The following is a 24,764-nucleotide window of genomic DNA, read 5'->3' on the forward strand; positions in this document are numbered from 1 at the left end:
ATGTGAATGAAGTCAGCTCTTCTAAAGGCCTGAAGGGCTGGATTTTAATCAGTAAACATGTACTGATTTACTCTCTGCTCCAAACTAACTACAGTGTGAAATATTCAATTGCTATCTGCCTTTAAAATACAGGGCCTGATGGCACAGAATATTCATCAGGTTTTAGGGACACTAAAGTCACTCAAGCTTGTTGGCTATCAGGACATGCTGCAAATAACACTCAGAAGGAAATTCTGAGGTCTATCAGACAGAAGAGTTGGCCAGGAAATGAGCTCCCATGTGCTGTGCAAGTAACTGTTGCTGTTTCAGTGGTTCACCTTACCATTTACTTAGAAGTTCCCAGAGGTCAAATTTTGTGATATTTAATGGAATAAACTGTTAATAACACACGGTGAAGATTTTTTTCAACTATTTGTCCCTCTGTTCATTGTCAGCTCAATGCAGTAAACTGTAAATCCATTTATCACTGGTATGACTGCGCATTTTATGAATCTCAGTTTCTCCCATTTCTAAATGTTGAATAGACTAATAATATTCCCCTCCACAGTTTTTACTGGTAAGAAAAATAAATCTAATAGAGGTTTTAGCATTCTTTCACAGAATCCATTTATTTGGCACCACTGTTGATTTCTTTGTCTATCTGCTTCAAACACTGGTGTTTTGATGAGACATAATCTGCTGCTTATCAGTGAAGAAGATCAAAGTCACACTTTTTTAGAGTTTCTAAATGAAACAATACTTTGAGAAACATTTCAGAAAAGCGACAGATAAAGACCAAAAAAGGCCAGAGGGTTTCATATCATTCACAGTACTTACAGTGTTAAATAATCACAGGTGCACAATGTGCTGCAGTCCAACAGTACTACCATAAACCTTTACTTGCACAGCACCGGTCATCCCCACTTCCCTCTTCTGCTTCTGATAGCCTGTGCTGCCTGTAGTATCTGTGCAGTGTCTTTGTGAAGGAAACCGGGGAAATAGGCTCCCGGAGAGCTTGCTTTTGTCCTTACCTGCTTCTGTCTCCTAAGAATAACACACCACATGGAGACTGGCCACGTGGGTACACAAACACCTTTGCCAGCCCAGCTCAAAGCGCTGAAGGGGGGCTGTGCTGGGCAGCTGGGAGCCCCTCTGTGAGCCAGTCCTACCAAGGAGCTGCACATGAGCGCTTGGCTCGGGCTGACCCCGAAGGCACAGAGCTGCAGGCTTAACCTGGAGAGCACCAGCAGCCTCCTCAGGGCCTCCAGCACAAGGAACTGCTCTGCTGGCCCTGCGCCAGCCTCCTCAGGCTCCTCAGAGATACAGCTTCATCCAGCATGCCAAAGAGAAGCTAGGCACTTTCTCACTCCTACCCCCGTTGGCACCAGCACCCCAAGCTACAACCTGTGAACCTGTGTTCTCACCCTGACCCAGGTGATAAATGATGCCTGAAAAGGGGAAGTGGCCGTGAAAATAATCTTAACTAATGGAAAATGATTAGTACAAGATGCACCCGGAAGACATCAACACCCTTTCAGATATTCTCATTTGTATATAGCAAACTGTGGTAACATGTATATGCATGTGTCACGGGCAAGGATGTTGCACTGTACCTGGGTAATCCTCAGAGACATGCACTGAATAGGACACACTGTAAAAAAGAAGAAAAAAAAACAACAACAAAATTAGAAACAACAACATTAACTGCTGGCACAACACTTTTTCCTGCTCCTGTATTATTTTATGCTTATTTATAGCTTCCTGACAGTTTCCAGAACAGAAGGTAACATCTATTTTGATGGCTTTTGAAGTGCTCAGCTGAAAATAAAAAGCGTCATGCCCATTTTGAAAGCTTACTTTGCTAAACTGGCATATCCTGATTTCAGTGTTCTTAAAAGGAGTATCAAGGCTGCATTATATTCCCTTTAGAGTAACATTTCACTTCTGATTTAAAAAAAAAGGTCACTCTTTGAACACCAGAACGAGAGAACTCGTAAAGCCCAGTTTTTCCTCTATCTGGTTTCTATAGTTGACTCAAGACTCAGCAGGAGTCTTTCTCATTGTTGTACAAGGATCTGGATGTCTTGGGCTCCTTCCTTCCATCAAAACTCTTTATTTTACATAGTATCTATATCTTTTGTCAATCTGTGTTCAAATTAAAATTTGAGAGAGCCACAGTCACACTGAAGAGCAACTTCACTACGTGGATTCCCTGAATCTGTTTCATCAGAAAACAGCCACTCAAAACCACCATCCTGATTCTGCAGCTCAGTTACATCTGCTTTCCCTATGTTCCAATGAGATCTTCACTCAACTCGCAGCTGAGAGCAGGACAAATAGGCGTGATGGTTTGCTCAGCCATCTAACTACCCACCAAGTCCTTCTGATTTTAAGTTTAGTGTCCGTCTTAATTTCTGGAATAAAAACATTCAACTATGAAGCCCACTGAAAGGTTTCTGTTGTATAATTCATATTCTCTCCAATTCTAAATCCTATATATTGTGTCAACTTACACATTTAAATAATATATGGTGTGGGCTCATCTCTGTAGTGAGTTAAGTCAAAGCAGGATAGTACAGTCTTCTTGAGAAATTTTGGTATGCATTGCACTTGCTGAAAAATTGTTGAAAATTGGTTCATACAATCTTTCTAAATGACATGAATACAGCTTCCATGTAGACAAGAAACTGAAGCCAGGTATGATTTTTAATGTTTCTCTCTCAAGGATTTCCATTAAATGAGTTCCACTTTCACAATCCAGTGACTGTAAGAGGCCATCAATTCCCTCACACTTCCTTCTGCAAGTCAATCTATTAACACACAGCTCTCTCACCTGTTTCTGCACACCATCTATTCTGGAATATTTTATGTATTGTTTGACTAAGACACAAAGATGCCTGTTTCTTCAACAGCTGCAAATGTTCTCACAAATTGAAGCAGAAGGAGCATTTATTACAGCTGACCACGGATTTTGCCACACAACTGCTGGTTAAAATCCCATCACTGTAAAAATTCAACATTTTATCACTTCTCTGGTTTAATTATGTTTTAGATATTTTGAATAGGCAGCATCTGTATCTCCTCATATTGGAGTATTTTTCCTAAGGACTGGGTTATTTAAATCTAAATAATCTGTCACCATGTATAGTATCACTATTTTAAATAAGGAGATATTCCAAAATAAGGAAATGTTATATCTCAGTGCAGTCATATATAGAGAATTTTGCTCTGTGATGCAGATAAAAAGCCAGAATACCCCAAAAAAATTCCTAAGAACTTAGCTGCATGCCTGTTCTCAGCAAACCCCAGCTTCTAGAAACATTTGTAACCATGACTTCTTCCTTCTACTACTGAAAGAGGTAGTGAAAGAGCCTTACTTTTTTTGACTGGCTGCTTGCACACCTCTTTGCTGCCTCCAGAATTTCTGGGTATGGGTTTGTCCCAATACTGAGAACAAGAACAGGGACTGAAGGGTTTCCCAACCTCTTGAGTGCAGATACTCAAAATTCAGCTGGGAAAAGACATCAGCAAACTAACCTAACTTTGAAGCTGGATTTGATTTCAAAGCTAACTTCTGCTTGGTCAATGTCTTCATGTGCAGAAACCCAATGGAACTGAGTTTTCTCTTCCTTTTTCTTCATCATGTGGTTAGCTCTGCCAGCAGCAGCTGTGGTGCTGCCAAACGGAAACTAGTGACCAAACAACATAACTGTTTGTCTTGTGAGGAGGAATAAATTAAAAGGTTAAGGAAAATGCAAGCTAGAAATAGGCTCAAACCTGACTGTTCAAACTTGGGATCTGACCCAGAGCCCAGTGAATCCAGCAACGGGGAGAATAAATCCACTCCACCTCCCCCAGAGAGAGGTGGTAGTGTTTTGCTTCAGCTCGTCAACTCCTCTTAGTTATATGTGGATCATGGAAGCAAAAAGTGGAAATGAAACTACTGAACAAAACAAAACTTGGATTTTTGTCTGAGCTCTCCTCTGCGATTGTTACACACGGTCACCCTTCAGCACATTTTTCTGCTCTCAGGATAAACTGCTTCCTATTGCCTGCACACCTGGTTGTCAGAGAACAAGATATGCCAGGCAAACAAAGTTCTCCCAAGGGTTTCCTGTCCTCCAGCCACCCAAGCATTTTCCCACTGACTTGAACAAGATTTAGAACCAAGCCACAAACACACGACTGTGATGACTTACAGCACCTTAAACAGCACAGACTTCAGCGAAGATGCAGATGTTCAACACCTCTCAGTGTCAAATCCTCCCAAAGCCAAAGAAAGCCTTTCTTGAAGCAGCTTTTTCATTTAAGAACTCACAAATGCAACTGGAATTAATTTAGGCCTGGCCCTCACATAGAAGTACAACATGATTATTCCAGTGAGGGAAATGATTTTTCCTTCTGGCAATGCAGCTCCTCAGCACACCCTTATTGCAGTCACTAAATACAGCTTACAGCAGTATAATTTATTCCTATTCCCATAAACACGTTCACCATTGCTCATTCAGTTATATTGCTTTAGCTACAGGAACAGTTAAATTCCTGGGTGTAAACAAAGCCTCCATGATGGTGCTGTTTCTGTTTTACTCTGACCCTCTACAGAAGACATCCTGCAATACATATATTTCTGAACCCCTAAGCTTAGAACAAGCTTCATACTCGAAATGGCCTAGTAAAATTTTTTGTTATTTAACAATAGTAAAGTACTACAAGAGAAATTAGTGGGAACTGTCATGTTTCATGTTTTTAATGTAGACTTCTTATTGCTTGAAATAGTATTAACATCGACAGCCTTGGCTTAGTAACAATTTTACTCACAGGGGTCTCATTGCAAGAATTTTCCAATGTGTTTTAACCATATCTATTTCTTCTACAGAAAAATTATTATGCAAGAGTTCATCTCCACTGGAGAACTAATTCATCAACCAGATGGGTATGCGCCATGTAATTGCTATTTTTTAAATTAATCTTTCCCAACTGAATACAAAATAAGCAGATTCATCTTCATCTGACATTACTACCATTTCTCAAAGCTAGTTAAAAAGGAGTAGAAAGTCTTAATTGATTATACTCCCAGGCAAAATGTTACCCCAAAACTGCATCTCCAGGGCAAAGAAAAATACTCAGGAAAACCGAAAAAGAGAGCAAAGCGAAAGTTACTGCAGCAAAGCACATTCATAAAAGGGAAACCGACCAGCTTCACCTCCCTATATCCATCTGTAAGATTGCTTCCTGAGCCTTGAACTGCAGTTTTACCCATCATGATACGAACCCCATAATCAGATACACATCCTAAAGCCATAACAGCAATGCTGCCTCTGGGATGCAGCTTCCCATCAGTTTCGGGTTATCAGCTCCATGCTACCCATTGTTTCTCTCTAAGAAAGAAATCCTTTAAGCTGAACTTCCAGCTGTTTTGCACAGCAGGAACAGTGTGAAGCATCTGGTGCAAGTCTAAGATTTATGACTATGGAATAGTCATGACAATTCAACCAGCTCTGTCCCATGGCAACAACTGACTTACTGCCTTATTAAGTGTGGAAATTGTGATCTAGTTTCTATTCCAGTTTTAGTCATCTCTATTAGAGCCAGATCTTTATGTCCTAATATTTTTTCTAGCAAACTTGATGAAGAAAGAAAACAAGATTATTTTTCATGTGGAATCTGATGGTAATGCCAATCTATAACAAAATACAAAAGAAGGAGTAAATAGGACTTAACCATAATACATCCGAAGCTACAGAATTCAGAAGAGATTTTGTTTATGATACATCAAAATCTTAGATCTAGCTCATCAATGATGTAATGCAATCAGCACAAAATTTTATCACTAAAGAAGGATACTAAAGCTCAACAAAGCAAGCTATGGATAAACCTGAAATATGAAATGTTACTGTGGTATTGATTATATGCCAGAGTCAGGTTTTGAACAAGTTGGTGAAATGAAAAAAATATGACTGAAACTTTCATACAAAAGAAAAAAAAATTATGCTGGTGACAACTTTGGGCCAAAGGACCTCTTTAATGATCTACATACTATTTCTGAAAGTACATCATATACACAACATGCTTTTACTCTTTTCTGGGTGAAACTGTAGAAAGGAATAAGATATAGCTCAGAAGATGCAAGTGGAATTGTATTCTTTCACCACTTACTAGCTATGAACTCACAACATTCTTACATTTTCAGTATCTGCACACAACATGCCACAGCAGAGCAACATTGCATGAACGCTCAATAATTATACAGTAAATACTTCTATCTTCAAGTTTTTGTTTTCTTATCTTTGAAAATGCTTACAAATTCTTCAGGGGATTCCTGTTACTGTCACAGCCTTTAGTGTCCTTTTCTACTTCAATAAGACCAGCATTTGATCCTGAAACCAGACCATTCATATTGCTTTACTTCTGACCAGCCTTTGTCCTCAAACAAAATAAAACTGGTTCCAAAAAGCCTTTCACCATGAACACAAGCCACTCTCAACACTCTCTATTCTGAGATCCACTTTGAAACCTTATAACCTGACAATAAATCACATCACAAATACAGGGTAGAAATTATGATTTTTGGAAGACAAACTGTGGGATTGCACCCAAACAAAACTTTCAAATAGCATTTCTGAAATAGATGACCTTTGAAGAAATGCCTTGAGAACCGGCAGATGAAGGTATTTAGGTATTGACCAGATGAACATTAGGGTATACTATTTACACAAAAAATGGGATTCGTTAACAGAGAAAAAAACCCAATTTTTTTTGTTGTAACTGACCTTAGGTGAATTAGACTATGTGAAGAGAAGTACAATTCAAAACTAATATTTAAACACACTGCAAAAGACACCAATGTCAAGCCATTCTTCCAATTTGTGTGTAGATTACATGCATGCAAATAACAGCAGAAGAGACTTACAAGCCAGAAGCACCAATTTTCAATGGCAAAAAGGTATCTCCTGTTTGATGGGCACCACCAAAAGACAAGTCTTATAAAGTCGTAGCCTGGAGAAAACCATTTCATTTTATGTTGAAAACAGAGCAAACAAAATAACTTTAACAATAAATGATAAATAAGGGAAAATTACTACAGCTATGACAAAGAAACTTAATGAAACCTCTCCATTTGGTGTTCACCTGCTGCAAGTATGAGTGAAAGATAAATGTCAGGTTTTTCAATAGCTTATGAACAAGTAAATTAGCAAGATACTCCATCACTTGATATATATGAGTGCTGTGCTGAGAAACACTTCATTACATTTCAGTGGAGCTCTTAAAAAAATAGAAGTATGGGAAAAATAATCTTGATTTCTACTCTGGAGCTTTTAAAAGATTGTATCTCACCTGGCACACATCAGCTGAGGAAGTGGTCCACTGAAGCTCATATTCAGAAACAGAACCATGGCAGCATTTTGCATTTTCTTACCTGGCAGATTTTGTAAACAACTCTTGCTAGTATTCACTTTTGTCTCCAGCAAAAAAATATGGAGACTTTTAGAATGTATTTATAAATGTACATTTACAATTATATAACACAAATTTTGTTCTGCTTCTTCATTAAAAGGGTGATTAAGCACTGGAACAGACTTCCCAGGCAAGTGGTGGAAGCACCATCCTCAGAAGTATTCAAAAAGTGTACGGATATGGCACTTGGGAATATGGTTTACTAGTGAACATGGTGGTAATGTGTTAAGAGTTGAGCTTGATGATCTTAGAGGCCTTTTCAAACCTCAGCTGTGCTATTAGTCTGTTACATATCATAGAGTCACAGCAGGGGCCAGACCAGAGGGGACCACAGTGGGTCATCTGGTCCAACCTCCCTGGCCAAGCAGGATCACCCCAAAGTACAAGGCACAGGATTGTGTCCAAATGGCCCTTGAACATCTCCTTTATAGGAGACTACACAGCCTCTCTGAGCAACCTGTGCCAGTGCCTGGTAACCAGCACAGAAAAGAAGATCTTTCTCATTTTCAGGTGGAATTTCCTGGGCATCAGTTCCTGCCCCGTTGCCTCTTGTCCTGTTGCCTGGACCTGCTCTGACCCCAGCCTGCGGACACTGACAGGCACTGATGGGGTCTCTTCTCAAGGCTCAACAGGCCCAGCCTTCTCAGTCTGTCCTCATAACAGAGATGCCTTGATCATCTCTGTCATCTTCCACTGGAGCAGCCCCAGGAGTCTCTCAAAAGGGTCCCCACTTTGTCTCTCTTGTCCTGAAGAGCACAGAACTCAGCACAGCTCTCCAGATGCGCCTCACCAGGGCTGAGAAGAGAGGCAGAATCACCTCCCTAATCTGCTGACAATGTTTTTCCTAAAGCACCCTAGGTTACCATTGTCATTTTTGGCTACAAGGACACACTGCCTTGCTGGCTTGTGGACACCAGGACCCCCAGGTCCTTCTCCACAGGAGATGAAGGTGACCAGCAGGTCAGCCCTGAGCCTGTACTGACACCTGGGGTTATTCCTCCCACCGGTGCAGGACCCTGCTGAATTTTGGATTGTTCTTCTCTGCCTACCTCTTCAACCTGTTGGGGTCCCTCTGAAGGGCTGCAGAGCTCTCTGGGGTATCAGCCACTCCCCCCCAGCTTTGTGTCATCAGCAAACTCCCTGGGGAGGCATCTGCCCTTCCTCGAAGCCACCGATGACATTAAACACCACCGAGCCCTGTACTGACCCCTGCGTACCCCGCTGGTGACAGCACACTGTGGCACTGATCACAACCCTCTGGGATCAGCTCTTCAGCCAGCCCTCAATCAGCCAGTTCTCCCGTCCAGCCCACACTCCCTGACCTTGCCACGAAGGTATTGGGAGAGACAGCAGCCAAAGCCTTGCTAAAGCTGAGGGAAATAATAAAAAAAGTTCACAACACTTAGTGAATCCACGAATACTCTTAGGCAGTACAAATCAGTGTGTGCTGCACTCCACTCACTCACAATACCCTTACAATAAAGTCTCAGTAATGTGACAAAACCATCAACAGCACTAAGTAAATGTTTCAGATGCATAAAACACTAAGCACAAAGTGATGTGCATCTCCAAACACACTGACAGACAAACAATGTTAGAGTCACGACCGTTAGAAACATACAAGACAGCCTATCTCATAATACACTTCTGGAAATAAAAATTTGCAGAAGGTTTTTTTAAAATACAAATAATTATACAGGCTTTTGTTCTTTCACATGGGGAAATAGCTACCAAGGCACAGGACTTCTACCTTTTTTGAAAGCAGTGATTTTAAAACTGATGCCATTAAATACATTAATGATTAGCGAAAAACAACTTTATATTCTGGGAGAAAGCATCAGAAGCCACAAATGAGACAAAAATTAAAAGGAGGTGGACTTGGGTTTTCATGCATACATTTGCACAGCTATGAAAAAAGTGACTGTCAGTCAAGCACAGAAAGAATAATCTCACAATATTAAAGATTGGTTTATTTTCTTTTACAGAATTTAGAACTTGAACTAAATCCCACTGAAGTCCAAGGGAGACTATAGTACTTGTCAAAGAAGATTACAGGCAAGTTGCACAGAAAATAAGAGACTTCTGGCCCCCTACCACACTTCTGTTATTTTCTAGAAACAAGTACTTCCTTGCTTTGCTAAGAATTTTGGTATGTATTCCAAAGGATGCAAACCTTTTTGAGCACTCTTTTTCTTTTTTTTTCATTAGTATTTGCATATTGCTACACAACTGGATTGCCAACTATTTCACATCCATACCATTTTCTAGATTCTTTATTGAAACAATCTTCATGGATTTCTAAAACACTTTTTGAAGTACTCTTTAAAATGTTTTGAATGCACATGTCTGCATCTCAGCAATTTTTTTTACAGATATTCAGGCCACTTTAGATCTCCTGAAACACTGCAGTTCAATGAGTTTCCGTATTCTTTGTGATCCAACAGCTGATGACCCAGCATTAGTCACAGCTATTTTTTGCTGCTAGATATAGACAGATACCCATAAAGAATTGAAATTTGTGCACAAGCCCCCTTCACCACACATCGTAACTCCCCATGATGCACCACCAATTATACAGAAAAGAACAACAAGTGATTCTGAGTAATCTTTTCCTCTGGATGATGGAGAATATGCGTGTGTGGTGACATACAAAAAGTCCCAAGCACATCTATTGATGACAGATCAGACCTACTCCAAAGAGAGATGAGCAGTGTCAGTGAGTCAAAATTATTATAGTTTGCATTTGTCACTAAGAATAATTCAGCTAGTGGTCTTCTCATGAAACTGAATTGCACCTGAATCAAATGGGGAATGTTACTCACAAAGCCCTGCTGGATTTAGCATGTCATTCAAATAAAGGGGGCACAGAAAACTGCAGCTCCAAAATTCCCCTTTAGCAAAGCCTCCAATGAAGAAGGCACAAAAACTTCTAGTAACTACATCAAACTCTACATGATTGATCATTACTTTAGCAAACGTGAGGGGACTTTCAAAAGTAAAATTAGGAAATCAGGAACACTTTGAGGGGGGAGAAATGTATGTGCTGTGTGTCATTTGGAAGGAGGTACAATAAAGTATGTTGCTCTGTTTTTTAAAGTTTTTCTAAGCCTTCTGATGTTTGCATTCTTGTAACGAACTTTCTCACATACTTTATGTAAATAACTTATTGTTTTGCATTCTTTTATGGAGCAGGAGAAATTTGATGGAGTTAGTTTGTCCAGTGTCACTGTTACCCTCCAATCCACTGTCACTTTTAGAAATCCATAAATGCTGTAGTCCGAAATGGAATGCTCTTATTTTTACCTTGGAGAGTCCCGTGTTCGCATCGTGTTATTTCGTGTCCTGTAGTGACACAAGTATGTCTACATGTGCAAAACCAGGTTGCCCACAACCAGACTGCACCAGAATCTGACCATTTCACTGAGAACTACTAAAGCCTTCCGTTTGTAAAGCTGCCCTGTTTGACCAGGTGCAGCTCCCTCCTCCCAGCGTGGATGCTTTTTGTACTTGTGGGGTCTGTATTCTTTCTCTCCACAGATCCTGTGGGTTTGCATTCTTCCTGCGTATTCCCCATTAGCTCTTCATCCAATTTCAGTCTTCCTCAGGAAACAGAGCACTAAAAACAGCTCAGGACAGCAAATTCTTGGCCCAGCTCTGCAGCAGCCAGAGCATCACATAGCATCATGTGCCTTTGGCCACCTTATTTACATCACGGGGTCCATTTTCTTCCACCATGTCCTTTCTAGAGGCTGATTTTGTTTTAGTTAAGGTTTTTGGGGGGTTTCAGGGGTTTTTTTTTGCTGCTCTTCATGGTTTTGTGGGTGGTTTTTTGGGAGTGGTTTTCGAGAAGAAAGTTTTTTCTCTTTTCAGCTTCCACCTTTTAATTTTAGAGCACTGCTGTTAGAAGACACTGTGATATGCTCTTTTTGAAGCCAGTTAAGACTTATTTTAAAGCCATAAGGGTTTAATCTACATTGATCCCACTAGAAGTCTGTTTTGAGGGTCCTATGGTTGTAATTCAAGTAATCAGATTTTCAATTCAGATCAATTGACAAGTAACACCCTGTCCAGCCCCTGTACAAAGCCTTTATGTTGTTATTTTTCAAACTAAAATAGAAGGACACAAAAAAGAAACAACCACCAAAGAAACCCAAAGCACAAGGTAAACTACAAACTGAACAGGTTATAGTTATCCAAGAAGAGAAAATCTTGACATAGGAAATTTTACCAGATAATTTTATATTTTCAGCATCTTAGCAGTAATGAAAACCAAAAATTAAGCCCATATAAATCCCTGGAGATATTGACTGTTTAACTTCATTATATCCCTGACATGCAGAAGAGCTCCTTTCCTTTGCATGCAGTGCTCAGAAAAGGAGGAAAGTCTAAGGCATTGTCCTTTGAACACTCTACACATTCATTAATTAGTTGGCATTTTGCTCATTTATCTAATGAGGTGTGCAGTAGGCACTGCTTGCAAGGAAAAAGTAACAAATTTAAACACTCTTTCTTATCCATTCTTTGATATATCTCACAGAACTCAAACTTTTCCCCTCACCTCTAAAGTCAAACATGAATACTTCTTGGTAGAGCTGAAACACTGTATTTATGAACTAAAATTATTCTTTTCTCTATTTTCCATGCTTTCAGGTTCTATTATCCTTAGTACAAATTTAATGTTTAACTTCCAAATATATTACTTGAATGTCAAACTATTGCTTTTAAAACGATTCTAAACCAAAAGTGCACACATTCAACATGACAAAATCCTACAGAGCAAGAGTTCTAATACATGTTACCTGTGGAATTGTCCATAGTAATTCATTTATGCCAATACAATCCATTCACATAATTCAGGACCACTGGCAAATTTACAGCCAGTAATTTTTCTATTGCTTATTGCTTACAGTTACACAGAGTCCCATCTTCAGATCATTATGATGAAGTCCAGCACCTCTGAAAATGTCTATATTGTGGTACAGCACTGTCCCATATCCAGCACGCATTTAAATCCAAGGCAACAGCTGCTGTTCCTGCTCACAGATGCAAGGACTGCTTGCAAACCTGAGGGGTTGGCTCATCCTCCTGCCCCATTACACTAACATGGTCAAAGCCTTTCTGTTTCCTGTGGTTAGAGACACAAAAGGACGGGCTACATGGCTGGGGCAATGCCAGTGGAGTTTGTCTCCTCTGCCCAAAAGACTCAAGAATTACAGGGATGAAAGGTGCAACGTGAAAAGCAGAGTAGGTCACTCCTCACACTTGGAGCCTCACTGGGATACCTATCTCCGCCACTATACCATGGTCATGGAAGAGCATGCACTCACAAACAGCAAATAAAATGAAAATTCAGTATGAGATGACAAGGAAATATTGGTTTTATTCCTTTCTTTTCAGGTACGAGAGTTTCAGTCTGAGGGCACAGATACACTTCTAACACGATATTCAGTCCTGATATCCTTAAAATTAGAAAGATGTCAGTAAATTGAGGGGAATACAGCCAACATCAAGAAACAACCACAAATGTGGAAGAACGGACAGTGATCAAAAATATTTATGTGGGTCCAGACAGCCGGGTCAACAGAGTGTGGCAAATCACTGAGCAAGCATGGTAGGAAATGTCATGACTACTGCAGCACCTTCTGCAGTATGCCAGCATGAAGATGGGTGTAATTTTTACACAACGGCCCAGGGAAAAATGGCAAGCCGTACCCATGTGAAATTAGGGGAGAAGGTATAACTTGACTGAGCATCAGAAATGGAGAACCCCGTTAAATTTTGAGTTAGTCTTCCAGGGAATGGGTAGAGGGCTAATCACATAACCATTTAAAGCCAGAATGGAGAAGGAATTTAAGTAAAATTAATGGAAACATTTTGCAATTGCAAGGTAACTAACAACTGTGTTTCCTTTGCTAATTTCCATGAGTAAAATGTTAATGAGCAAAATGCTACCTCTCTTTCTCACTAGTAGCTCAGAGAGCAAAGTTGTAGGTTGAATACGACATTGACAACTCTCAATGTGACTCAGGGAAAAAATTCAAAGCATAACCCAGTACTATATTTCAAGAGGGTGCAGAATAACGGCAGCAGGGAATTTCAGTTCAAGAGCTTTTTATACATTTGAAGTGGCAGCATTGGCGAGGATCTGAAACAGTTCTTCCACCTTCTCACAAATTTTAGCTAATCCTGAATATCACACAATCTGTTTCTTCTTCCTGACAGAAAGCAATAGGAGCATACAGAATTTTTTTTTTAATGTAGCTATATTTAGTAGCAGCTCATCTAATAAATAACAATTTTAAATATATGGGCTGTTCTTGAGCCAAAGAATGCTTCAAGACGCATGATTGTTCATAGAATTATAATTTTATACTATATCCAAACATACCATATTTGAATATTGCCTGGCAGACATTCCTACAGAAAATGCTAAGCAAACTATAGAACAAAAAACAACAGGTAACACTGGTACCCTACCCCAACATGTAGTTAAGATTTTAAATACCATTTTAATTTGTAAAGATAAAATTAATAAAACTCTCTACCAGTCTTAATTAGATCCCAGTCTTCTCAAAAAACTAATTACATGCCAGATGAAGCAATGGTTTAGGAAGCCCCTGTATTCTTGCAAAGGCAGAGATAGTTCTATTCCCAGCTGTGTCTTGTTATATGCCTCCCAGCAAGAAAAAATGCACACTTTCTCAAAAAGCGATCTGTAACTACAAAGCCTTATAGTCATTGATTTACCTTTCATGTGTGCTGAACCACTACATCTCCAAGAGAAATCAGCAGGAACCATCAGCAGTTTTGAAAAAAAAAGGCTTAGAGTCCAGATTTTAAAAATAATTGGTCAACAATAATTGTGCAGAAAAGGCAGTTAGAAAACTAAACTTCATATTCCCTTGAAAATACCATCAGTACATACCCACCATTTTAGATAATGCAATGTACTCACTAAGGTACAAAAATTTCCATTCTGTTGCAGATTTCAGTAGAAATTCAGGTATCTGAAAAGGGATATGGCTACCTAAGCACCTTTTATGAGACCAGCATTTAAATACCTTTGAGAAAATTGCAAAACAGAACTCATCCTAAGGTACTCAAACTTGGTACATGCTTTTTAAAACACACAATGAAATCCTGGTCCCATGAAACTTCACAGGCAAAACCCTCAGGAAAAAAAGTGAAAGTTTATCCTTCTCTCTTCTTCTTCATGAGCAAATTTGCAATTTAAAATTGTCAAACATGATGATGCACTCCCTTCATCTTCCTTACTCTTTGCTCTGACTGTACTATTTAGCACATTCACCCACCAAAATTATCACCAAAATATGGAAAGCATCCAAAAGATGAGAAACAACCTGTAAAGTGTAAGTTTTGTAATCAGGCATTCTATTATTAAGCATTTCTAGTAAGTTTAGAGAATGAAAGCAAACACAGCCAGAAAATGTCAGTCTTCTGCTAATGTGAGATTAAGACCAGTAAGCCTTTCACTAACAGAGCTCTTAATCTGAAGATCTCCTCAGAGCCTTTAATAAAGACAGAGCTATGAAGAATTAATGTAAAGAAAAATTAGATGGCTTGAAGAGAACAAAACCAATTAACCAACAGAATGAAAGAAGGAAGGATCAGACACTAAGATGGATGTCTCACTGACACCACACACATTTGCAGTGACTTGAAGGACTGCTCAGCTAGCAGTGGCCCAGACTCCACAGAAAGCATCAGTGGAAACAGTAATGCAGTTGCAAGTGCTTGTCATCCTGTTTTTACTGAGGCCATTGTACAGAGGAACCTAAATATAGAGATTAAAAAAATCTGATTCAGCCATCTACATCTTAAAATCTGGGTCAGTTTTGCCAAGATACAGACTGTCACCTCAGGCACATCAGGACACACAAAACATACAAACACCCAACCACAAAGAGTTACGAGTAGGAAGAGCCCAAATAACCTAAGTATCAGCACATGTGAAGGCTGTTTTTCAAATCTGAGGCTTGGGGTCCTGAGGAAAGAGAATTCACATGAAAAAACCTTCAGGTAATGCTGGCACAAGTATTGTTAACATAGTGTCAAGTATACTGGCACCTGTGGTGGGTACACCACATTTTCACCTCAAATGAATTCCCCTGGAGAAGTGACAAGCAGACATGCAGGGGTCAAACTGCTCACCTGCTTACAGGACTGTTTATTACAGAGGCACTGGTGATGTGAGTCATGCCAGCACCTGATCAATAAACTCCCCCCTCTCTCCCACAGCCCCCTCGGGTGCTAGAAGGTCACTGTGGGGGCTGTTTCTTCCAGAACAGAAAACCAGGAACTCAGTGGCAGAGTGATTATAGTTCACTCCATTTTGAAAGGTCACTCACTTTCCATCATCTGACAGTGTCATTAAGCCCAAAAGAAGTGGTGTAACCATTTGAAATTATTGCCTGTGGTGAAATGGAACAGTAAAGCAGTACCACTTATTTGCACCAGCAAAATTAAAAGGAAAAATAGCAGCCTTCTTTCACAAAAGGACATGAGTAACAAAGAGCCTGAAAAATTTAGCAAGATTTTACTAATAAACAAAATACTTACGGTGATATATTAAGCCATAGGAACTATTACTGTAGGAGGGCCATGACGCATTAACTAAAAAACGTTTGAAAACCTTCATCCTATTTTTAAATTATGCTAGACTATGTGTGACCTGGCCTCATGAAGATCCAGCCACCTCCTGGGGCAGTGCAGTGCTCTCAGCTCCTACTGAGAAGGCTGTGGGAGCATAAGGTTATTCAGCACCTTCCAGGGCAAGATCCCCAGTGCTCAAAGGAAAAGTCAAACAAAATTTAACCTAAATTACTCAATCAGATAAAAAGCTTTATTTAACAACATTCAATAACAATGGAGTTAGTAGTATATGCAAATAAATTTCAAGTTTTACAAAAAAAACCCCAAAACCCCAAACTACAACCACCACCACACAAACCCCTGACTATTTCACCCCAAGTTACTCAGATCCAAAACTCTGAGTCAAAGGGAACAGAAATAAACTTTTCCTCCCCTCCTCCTCCCAACTTCTGTAGCTGGTGGACCACCAGAGGACACAGCTCTTGTTCTTGCAGCTGCATTCTCTCTGGGCCTCTGCCCTTGGGGAAACACTATCAAAGGTGTTGGGACAACACCTCGATGGGACAGCCGCAGCTGCCCTGTGGGATGGTAGGGCTGCCATCTCTGGAGAGATGTAGGGTGCACACGGATGTGGCACATGGGATGTGGTCTGGTTGTAACCTTCTGAGTGCTGTGCTGTTGGTTGGGCCTCTACCTGGAGGTATTTTCCTTGATGGTTCTGTTTTCCAAGTGGGAAACAAATACTCAGCAATGACACCCAATTGCGTAAGCCCCACAGACAGTCTGTGATAGATTACAAAAGATCTCTTCCATCACAGGTACAAGATAGAAACCATCCTTCCCCACAGTACGTTCCTCAATGACACCAAAACTATTGTTATCCACAGGGTACCAGTCTTTCACATTGATAGTCTCCTGCCAAATACAGATACTTTCAATCCCAGTAGGTGATTTACTACCCATTTCCCAATAGGTAGGTTGGCTGACTTTTGCTACAGTTTTTGAAGTCATCAGACACCCAACCAGAATGTTACATTGACCACTTGCCTACTTTAGCTAGGTGTATCCACCCATGAGTACATTATGCAATGAAAATAAAATCCACGTAATGCAGACAACACAGCTTTGCTCCTTCACACACTGCAAAATCCTGCCACTTCCATTTTTCAGAAGAGTGAAAAGGCTCACATGGAAGCGACTCCACTTTCAATAAAATAAAGACTTTGAGCTTTACCTTCAGAACACTCCTGCATTTTTACCAAACTTCCACTAAACATCAGGTCACGACAGCTGATCATGCAACTGCCACTGCGTCTCACAGCAAGGGGATTTTGCTGTCCTCACATTTACTAAACTGCAAAGAGAGCCAGATGTGTGGTAACTAGTTTGTATTTTTAAAAGATTGACATTTTAGTAATGTTATGTCTGTAAAGAGCGTAAGAGGCAATGGGAGCAAGAAGTGATTCCACTGGAAGAAGAGGTATAGCTATACCTCTCTTGCAACTGGGACAGCGCAATCACACAAGACTTTACTGAATTTGAGCACACTTCCCCAGCCACCATCCCAACATTGCCAAATGCTCTGCAGCAGCAGCAAAGCCAACACAGAGCTCACAGATGTAGCAATGCTATAGAAAACTGGTAAGCAAAATTGAAAGAAAAAGATCATACAGAGTGACTGTGTGACTTTAATCTAAAGAAAAACAAATCCTTCGCTTTACACAATTAGTTCTATTTCTTTTGAAAACATTCTTTGCAACACAGATCACACTGAAATGTGAGAAAGAAAACTGCCCTTGTTTGATATACTTCACTAATGAATCCAGGCTTTAATGAGAAATTACGGTAATTCAAATTCAACCTCTCAAACAATTTGTTGTTCCTCCCCTTCTGTGAATTCACCATGTCATTCTAACCTAGTGAACATCAGCATAATCTTTCTAATATCAAAACCACTTGCCTCTGAAAATTATAATTAGAAAGAAATGAAATTACTGAGAAATAACTGCATTTCATTTGTTTTATTTGTTTTAAAAATAAAAAGCAGATCCTGCAAGACACTTCATCTACTACTGAGTAAGTATAGAATGAAGCTAATTTAATTTGATGTACTATTTTTACTTTATTAGATCAGAAGAGAAACAAGAATGCAGCATACTGTAAATGTGCCTAATAAAGTAGGAAAACATAGGCAACAACTACTCTCACAATGTATTTCCACTGAGCTGTATTTGTTCTCATCAAAGTATTTGTGCAAGCAAAAACTACAGTCTAAACCTAAATGTGAATATGAAAAAAAGGGAACAGCTGATTCAGGAAACTGGAGGTCTATAGGCATATAAAGTACTTAACAGGACTCCATTCTTCTCTTCAGGGTCATGCAATCCCTTCAGTGACCTCAGAAAAACAGAATTCTAAGGCAAAAGTTGTTTTGTCTCTCTATTTGCACCTCTTCTTTCAAATCCACAGAGAGAAATTAACGTCCTTTCATAAAGAAAGAGCTGAGTACACCCTGCTGGCCCCTCTTCTGTAACAGGGGGGGCAAGGAAAGGATATGCTTTAACCCAGAGAACATGTGAGACTGAAAGACATGGAGAGTAATAGGAAATGGGAAAGCCTAGCAATTACATTTCTAAATAGAGCTCTTCCTAAATCCAGTGTGAGCCCTGACATCCATTTCCACAGGGAAAAACTGCTTCCATGTGGTTACAAAGCTTCACAGAGGATCAGGCAAGGGGATGTCTCAGTAAGTGAAAGTACAGGACAAGAAATGCAAGCGAGCTGTCTTCTCTACAATCTATTGAGATCTAGCCAAAGAAGAAGTAAAAAAAAAAAAAAAAAAAAAAAGGAGGAAAAAAATTCAGTTTGCACTCAAATCACAATTTAAATACACTGACGCAAGGGTTCAAGGAGTTCAGTTCTGCCTAGGAAAAAATTAAAGCTATTATTAGAAGTTATTAATAAAAGTTATTAATAGAAAAATAAAAACATATGGAAACAGCCTAATGAGTCAGTACAACTCGGCAGCTGAGGGAAATCCCCACAGCTTTCACACACCACGGACACCTATGACAAGATCTAGAGCTGAAGCCACTGGTGGCAACATGCAGCTCCCTGGGGGAGCTCTGAGCAGATGTACTGGCAATGGGCTCGGGCTGCTGGCCAGTTGGGTGACCATGGCCATTCACAGTGACACCAGCCAGGGAAGGCAGGCCAGCAGCTGCTCTGACCAGGGCAGTCCCAGGGCAGCCACAGGTGAGCCAGGGATTGCTGGCTCCACGGCTGGGGGCTGGCACCCAACACCATGGGTCACTGGGACGTGTTTCCTGCACTATCTTCCAAAGTGCAAGGTTACTGCCAGGGCAGGGGACACTTCACCAGGCTCCTGGGAAGTGCACTTGGGAACTCCTGAAGTCCTGCAATGGTAACGACCAAAGGAAGGCAGCAAAACAGAGCAACAGGGTAACAGCAACAAGCATGGGGAAACAGAGGGACGAGGGAATAAAAGAGGGTGGCCCTGTGCCATCAGAACTGCTGTTTTCTTGCCCTGCACTGGGTAAGCATGAGCAGCAAGCCTCTCATGAGCAGCAAGCTGGCCTAGCTGGTGAGCAGGATGGGGGGCAGTCATAGAGAGATGTAGACCTGTACATGCCCAACCCCACTACCTGCTGGACTTAGTGACACCAAGCTGTGTCAGCCTCACCTTTGGCAGGCTACCACAATTAACTACTGGCTACTGGCAGACACAGTCTTTGCACTGGATCTACACAAGTAAGTGTCAACTCTTTATGTGATACCCAAAAAAGAACTATATAGCCACCAAAGAATGGTTAAGGATATCCTTACTATAATCCTCACAGCTCACAAACTTCCAAAAATCAGTTATCATGGTGAGTTAGCCCCGGCTGGATGCCAGGTGCCCACCAACACCTCTCCATCGCTCCCCTCCACAAGAGAAGAGGGGAGAGAAAATGTAAGGAAAGGTTCATGAGATAAGTACAGGGAGAGAGATCACGCACCAAATGCTATCATGGGCAAAACAGACTCGCACTGGGGAAATTAAATTAATTCCATTATTAATCAAAATCAGACCACAGTATTTAAAATAAAATTAAGAACACCTTTCCTCCACCTCTCCCTCCTCCTACGAGGAAGGGTCTACCTCCTCCCTCATAATGGTGCAGAGGGAAGTGGGGATTAAGTCAGTTCATCACACATTGCTCCTGCCACTGCTCAGGGAGAGGAGTCCTTCCCCTGGTCCAGCATGGGTCCCTCCCGTGGGAGATAATTGTCCATGAACTTCTTTAACATGAGTCCATCCCATGGGCAAGTTCTCTACCATGGGGTGCAGTCCTTCAAGGACAGGCTGCTCCAGGGTGGGTCCCCCAAAGGTCATAAATCCTACCAGGAAACCTGCTCCAGCGTGGGCTCCTCTCTCCACGGGTCTGCCTAGACTCTGCTCCTTTGAGCTTTCCCATGGGGTCACAGCCTCCTCGTCTCCCAGGTACCCATTTCCTTCACTGCAGGTCTTTTTCACAGGCTGCAGATGGATCTCTGAATACCTGGATTCCTTCATGGGCTGCAGGGGCACAGCAGCCTCACCACAGTCTGTACCACAGGCTGCAGGGGACTCTCAGCTCTGGCACCTGGAGCACCTCCTGCCCCTCCTTCTGCACTGACCTTGGCCTGCAGAGCTGTTCCTCTCTCATCTTCTTACTCCTCTCTTCTCTGGCTGCAATTACATCTATGCAATAACTTTTTTTTCCCTTCTTAAATATCACAGAGGTATTAATACCTTTTCTGATAAGCCCATCATAGACCAGCAGCACATTCATCTTGGACTGCTGCCAGCTGCTCACAGAAGCCCCCCCGTAGTGATCTGCCTGCTACCAAAACGTGACTGTGCAAACCCGACAGAACAACACAGAAAGCCCTCCAGATGTGTGCAAACTTGGTGACTGAGAGTAAATATTAACAAAAGTTCAAGGTAGCAAAAGGGAAAAACATTAGTTCAACAGTAACACTGGCTTGCCAGAAAAACTTATTTTGGGTGATAAATACTAGCTTGGGTGTGAGAAATACTAGTTTGTGGTTGCAGGTTTGTTGTTTTACAATCCTCTGAGCCACCAGCACCTCTGAAGAGCTTAGAGGAATCAAAGTGTGGTCTAGTGAGAAGCAATGAGGATGAGATCTGCGCTTTGCAGATCGATTTGATTAACTCCCTTACATGGCTTTGAGCCTCAAGTTTCCTATTCCCCTTCTGCAAAATGCTTTAGCAATGACAGATAAAATCCCTGTGTTTGTTACACATTATATTGAAGCCTTCCACACCAAAATAAGATACAAATTAAAAGTAGATTAAGTGCTCAAATTCTCAGATGGCAAAAAGCAGCATGCCCAGACATCCCATATGATTATATTCTCAAACCAAGAGGCCACCTCATGATTTAGTTGATGCTAACTTTTCACTTGTGACAGGAGACTTCTAAAAACCTTTTTGAAAGCTGTGATACGTCAGTCTACATCTCCAAAAGTAACAGATGTCCCTGGCCATATCTGACAGAGCTGAGGCAGAGCTGGCAAGCAGGCCCTGTGCTGGCACACCCACCATGGCACTGCCAATGGGCTGGGGCAGGGCTTGCAGAGGCACCTGCGACCATCAGCTTCTGCTGAGGATCTACCCCAGCTTTGTCAAAGCAGACTCAGACCCCAGCCACTTGGCCCAGTCCGCAGATCAGCCGTGCCACACAGCTGCCACAGTGGGAGCCACACCTGAGCTGACTGTGAATCCTGGGGAGTCTCTGCTGGCTGCTCCTTGGTTCCAAAAGAAATAAAGTCTGTGCAAGCAGGATCAGACCTCTTGCCTAGTAGATCGATTGACACACAGCTTGTCTGAAGATCAACATTTCTCTAATGTCTGTTGCAAAGTAAAAATACCTCTTCTTGATGACTCATTTTCCACACTGAGAAATGTCCGTGGGTGGGAGAAAAGAAATGAAGCAACTCTATTTTTCTCCTCCTGTCACTATTGTAGCAGCTCTCAACTCGAGCATGAAATATAATTGAAGCACTTGCAAGATGTTTCCAGCAAGTGAACTGCACTGTTTTGCTACCTCTTTGTCATCATTTTTATCCAGAATCATATTATATTAAAACCATTTCAGCACTGTTGTACTCACCCTCAGAATATGACCTTCCAAGCAAAGAGGCAGAAGTTCGGTTTTTTACTGAATAACCTACACAAATGTATGGTATACTATTTGCAAAATAACTCTTTGCTGTTAAGTGTTGTGAGTCCAGTCACGCCTTAGTTAAGTTAGGATGTGAGCCCCTGTGAATTTAATGAGAATATATTTATCCCACAGGATTAGACTAAACAACAGCCTCTCAGAGTAAAGAGTGACTCAGAAAACCTCTCTAACATTGCTGGACTCTGAAACTCTACAGAGCTCAGCAAGGGCTTTCTCCTGCCCTAGTTCCCCCATGACACCGTGCTTCGCTTCGAGTGGAGATGAAAGATTATCCCTTTTGTTCTAGATGGGGAAAGGCGTGGGATACTGTCACCTCATATCAGGACAAGTAGGTGATCCCTCTTAGGAAAGGAACAATTTTCACACACTGAGAGCCAGGCAGAAAACAGCCCACAGCTTCTGAACCAGTGTGCCCAAAACAGAAACAGCAGGAAGTGTGGGAAGATTCATCATAAAAGGAGATTTCCTTGCCTCCTCCTCCTTCCCTTGAGCAAGCTGACTCATGGTTTCTCAGCAGCACAGGCTCAGTCTTTCCCAGCAATAGCAAAGCATTCTGCAGGGGCAGTAATGAAATTCTAGTGAGTTGTAAAGGGTGACAGAAAAACAGAGTTTTTTTGAAAGGCGGGGGTGCAGAGGAAGCTTGTCTCAGGGGGGATCAGAAAGCTCGTCAGATGGTTATAAGAGGGACTGGGCACAGCTTCCTCTCCAGTACCCCTTTATTAAACACCTCCAGAATGCAGTATCCCTGCAGCAGAACCTGGAGAGCCACGCTGCATCCTGCACACCTAGCATCCCTTCTGCCATCACCCTGGGTGCCTCCCTGCTGCCACAGGCAGGAGAGGACAAGGCCAGACAAGGGGCAGGCCAGTACACTATGCTGCCTGCCACTGTGGAAGGAGCAAGCATCAAATAGAAATACTTCTGGGTGTGGCAAGACGCAAAGTTATGCTCTTCATTGAGCAGGCTATCCTGGGTCCTACACTTCTTGATAAATCAAGATCTGCCTTATTCTTAGCTTAAGAGGGAAGCCACATATGCTCATTTTCAATGCAATAAGAATATACATTAATTTTACTGAAGTACCTCTTGTTTGTTACTTTGAGACAATTTTCTCTAGTGCTTTGCTGTGTTGCAAAGTCACTGCTTTCTAAGGGTGTCTGTGACAATGCAGGAATTCCTTTCCATGTTCTCTCTTTACTTACTAGATAAACGTATTTATTTAATCAAGTTTAAACATTACACAGCACCAAGTCCATTCTCTGTTAAAACAACTGAAAACACAGGTGTCCAGCTAAACCTGTTTGATAACAAATATTTGACATGGTTCATAGATGTCTCTCTGAGATAGTACAGTCTTTCAGCCTGTGATTTTACAGTTATAAGGGGGAAAGATCAAAGTCTGATCATACAAAGAGAGAGGACAGGTGCTTTCAGGCAGAGACAAAAATGTTCAGAAGCAAGCACAGGTACACCCAAAAGAGCAGTGCTCTCAGGGAGCACTTGGGTGAGCAGCCCTAAAAATGTTGACAGAATAATCAGTCTCTTGTGTGCATAAACTCCTCAGCCCAGCGACTGCTGATCTGAGCACAGATCTCAAAATGCCTTTTCATACTCTTCATCTCTCATGTCACTACCAAATACACATCCATAGATTACTTCCCAGAGAGAACATGAGAATAAACTAGGGATTTCTTACTATATGCAGTCCTAAAAGTGGGTAACACCAAACAGACTAATGTCTGTGCATGATACGATGAAGGAACTAAACAAAACTAAACAAACAAACAAGCAACAGCAAGAAAGAAACAACAGAGGCACATGAGAAGTTCCAAACTGCAAACTAGTGCATCAGAAGTACGAAGCTGTCACAGAAAAGAGAGGATAAGGCTGGACAAGGGGCAGGCCAGTACACTTTGTTCTCTGTCACCATGGAAGGAGCAAGCATTGAAAAGAAATACTTCTGGGTGTGGCAACAGGCAAAGTTACTCTCTTCATAGAGCAGGCTATCCAAATTCAGATTACCTCAAGGGATCCTATGCTTTGTAAGTAAATACAAATCAGAAGTACTAAGGCTTTCTAAGTTCACTGCATTTCCAAAACATCCATGATGTTCTTGAAACTCCTGACACAGTAAAATAACTGACAGCTGTTATATATGGAGGCTTTATCACTCCTGGTGAACCTTTTAATTTCTGAAATCTTGACAAATGCAGGTGCGAAACCAAGAAAATGTAGTTTGAGTTACTGTTCTATATTGACCTTACAGAAGAAATTACTCTTCGTGTATCTCCCAGGATTAGGAATAAAGCCACAATAAATGGAACACGTCCACCATGTAAATCTGTAATTAAAAACACAGACCATATCTGTTTGAGTTTGTAGTACAGAAATAATAATGAAGCACTTATCCTCTGCTAAACAAGAGATAAGAAACAACTATTTTCTGAAGATCAGTAGAACTTGGGT

General features: G+C 41.1%; 1 protein-coding gene across 2 annotated transcripts in view; it reads right to left on the reverse strand.

Annotated features, from left to right (window-relative positions):
- Positions 1–24,764, reverse strand: part of PARP8 (poly(ADP-ribose) polymerase family member 8) — a 119,432-nt gene that overhangs the window by 62,919 nt on the left and 31,749 nt on the right. For both annotated transcript variants that reach the window (XM_059492127.1, XM_059492126.1), the window contains exon 3: positions 1,593–1,630. In XM_059492127.1, coding sequence (XP_059348110.1) covers positions 1,593–1,630 — 38 coding nt within the window. The remainder of the gene's footprint in view (positions 1–1,592; positions 1,631–24,764) is intronic.

Source organism: Ammospiza nelsoni, chromosome Z, assembly GCF_027579445.1.
Source record: "Ammospiza nelsoni isolate bAmmNel1 chromosome Z, bAmmNel1.pri, whole genome shotgun sequence".
Taxonomy (NCBI): domain Eukaryota; kingdom Metazoa; phylum Chordata; class Aves; order Passeriformes; family Passerellidae; genus Ammospiza; species Ammospiza nelsoni.